The sequence below is a fragment of the Vipera berus genome, assembly GCF_964194415.1.
Source record: "Vipera berus genome assembly, chromosome: 2".
Taxonomy (NCBI): domain Eukaryota; kingdom Metazoa; phylum Chordata; class Lepidosauria; order Squamata; family Viperidae; genus Vipera; species Vipera berus.
This window is the reverse complement of record NC_138203.1, coordinates 216,672,638-216,675,467: the sequence shown is the minus strand read 5'-3', so window position 1 is coordinate 216,675,467 and position 2,830 is coordinate 216,672,638. Positions and strand designations below refer to the sequence as shown.

Genomic DNA, 2,830 nt, shown 5'->3' with positions numbered 1-2,830 from the left:
ACCTTTTTTGGGGGGGCGGGGGGCTAGGTATTTTTTTTATTCCTTACATGCTGGTGCCCTCTGCTGGATGGTAACAAGGTGGGAAAATACCTTGGTTGTAAAACTTTCTATTGATTTTACAGCCATATTCTGAATTTCCAAGCTGCTGTGAATGGCGTGACTTTAAAATAAATTGTTCCTTCTGTAACTTTTGTTTGATTAACGACCATTGTGGGATGTTTTACTTAGGAATGAGAATGCCTAGGGCAATTAGTTTGAAAAGCATTTAGCTACCCAGTCAGCAGTTTTCTCCGTAGGCTTTTAAAAATTTGTAGCAGGGTTTTACTAATTTCAAGAAAGAGGTTTTGTTCCTGTATGGAAACACTAAAGCTTCTACCCTTATCCAATAACTGCTAGCATTATGCACAGGAGACAGCAATCTGCCTGGAAATACTGTTGTGTTTGATTTAGTGCTCTGGGCTTTTTGGGCTACTTAGTCTAATGGAGAGGAATGCCCTTAGCAATCATTTAAATTGGCAGATTAGGGCACTTCCTTTTTCTTCTTCTTGGTATAAACTATATTTTGAAGGGTTGATCCAATGCTTCTGTTTCCTCTTGCCAGTCCTTACGAATACTGCCATCTCAAAATGCGAATATACTGCCTTGACCGTCGGTAGAAAATAACAATGGATCAGTAGCACTTTGTTTTCTTACCATCCTCAAATGTGACTGTGCTTCTAAACTAATGCACGCTTTCTCCTTGTGTTGTAGGTCTATCAGCTGAACACAGGGCATTATTTGTGCAGGAACAAATATTATGGGAGAGGTCTTTCCATTGAGGGTTTTCGCAGTGCCCTTTGCCAATACCTGCACAATGGCGTAGAGCTACGAAAGGACCTTTTTGATCCCATCCTCAGCAAATTGCAGAGTCTAAAGGCTGTATTGGAGAGGCAGGCTTCCTATCGGTTCTATTCCAGCTCCTTGCTCATTATTTATGATGGGAAGGATACCCGGTGTGAGACATACCTGGAACGCAAAGCAGAGGTGTGCCTAAAACAAATGGACCTCTCCCTCGCTGACAACTTACAAGATGTCAGCAACACAGAATCCGTCTCCTTCCAGCCCAAGGTGGATGTACGTATGATTGACTTCGCACACAGCACATTCAAAGGCTTTCGGGATGACCCCACTGTACATGATGGCCCTGATATGGGATATGTGTTTGGACTAGAGAGCCTTATCAACATAATAGGACAGATGAGGGATGAGAATCAGTAGCCTTGGGCTGGCCTCTTCAGTTTTCTCTCCCAAGGATAGGAACAGACAGGACCACTATTGGTACAGAGAAAGTAGACTCTTCTGCTTTGAAAATACAATTTGTTTCAATGTATTTGACAAAGGACTTGATATCCTGGATGATCCTGGCAAAATGGTTTTCAGTTTTCACTATCAGCCTGAACTCCTTGTGGGAGAAATCAATTCATGGCTCCAGCATGGGGCATTTTGTCTGGGGCTTGGTATTTGTTGTGTATAGCCCTTGTGTATAGCCCTTGTCTTTCAGAAATGTAGAACCACCACCCCCACCCCCACCCCCGAAAGAAGGAGTGGGTGTAGATGTTGGGATTCCAATAGTCCACTTCCTTGTCAACTTTCCAGTGAGGCACAATGGTTTGAACTTCTCTTTTTTTTTTCCAAAATGGGCATTCACATTCAAGCTTTTGGGGCTGATCAATGCACATGATTTACACAGGCCCTACTCTTGTTGTTTTTGCCCCTGAGCAGATGTGAAATAGTCTTCTAGAGGGAACATATAATATATCATTTATCTTCTCCAACCTGATCGTTAACAGATCATCCCAACTGGGGAAATAAATGACCAAAGGCAAACCAGTTCAATGCTTTAATGATTTTGCTTTGCATCATTTTGATGAAGCTTCCATACCTCCCCAATTTCCTGGAGTTGACTGAAATGATTAATTCCAGGAATACCTAATCAAATGTCCACAACAGTGGGCTTGACGTCTGTCTTCACAGGACACTAAGGTAGCTAAAAAGACTTAAAATACTTTCTGGGATTAATGATGTTTTATCAGGTACGAGTTCTTTCCTCTGGTAGACCCAGCAGCCTCTTCTCCAGCCTCAGTCATGCCTAAACCCTGTGATGCTGAATGGTCCTTCTCTTTCCGTTTCCTTTCAACGGCCTTCCCTGCCAAACTGATACTTTCCACACAGCTTCCATCCACTCTGGAGAAGCACTCAAGAGGCCGTTGATGAGAAGTTGGCCTTTTTGTTTGGAAAACCCGTTCCCTTTGTGGATGGAAGAATGGCCTTCTGGTAAAGAGTACTATCACCTGTGCTTGTCTTCACCTCAGGGAGCTAGTGTTTGCTGGCCTTATTCCTATAGTTAGTAAATGTGCGTGTGTGTGTATGTATGTATGTGTGTATTTGTGTGTGTGTGTATATACACACACATACATACATATACATATATATATTCCTACAGTTAGTGTGTATGTGTATGTATACATGTGTGTGTGTATATACACATACATATATACATAGACACACACAGACAGGCGCGCGCACACACACACACACACACACACACACACACACACACACACACATATATATATATATATATATATATATATATATATATATATATATATATATATTCATTCATTCCTACAGTTAGTAGAAAATTTGCAGCTCTTGCAAGCAAAAACAGCAGCAAGAAGTGTTGAATGGACCATAGACAGCGGTTGCTCTGGTTAAGGCTAAGCCTAGCAGAGATAAATGCACTACTAGACCTCTTGGAAAATGCACTTTGTGGGAAGGGATTTGCTAC

At 41.8% G+C, this 2,830-nt stretch overlaps 1 protein-coding gene across 1 annotated transcript in view; it reads left to right on the top strand.

Annotated features, from left to right (window-relative positions):
* The window catches only part of IP6K1 (inositol hexakisphosphate kinase 1), a 26,868-nt gene extending 24,453 nt beyond the window's left edge, over nucleotides 1-2,415 (top strand). The window contains exon 6 of the mRNA XM_081317086.1: nucleotides 751-2,415. Within this exon, the coding sequence (XP_081173212.1) occupies nucleotides 751-1,257 (507 nt within the window). The 3' untranslated portion in view covers nucleotides 1,258-2,415. The remainder of the gene's footprint in view (nucleotides 1-750) is intronic.
* The last annotated feature ends 415 nt before the right edge of the window (nucleotides 2,416-2,830 follow it).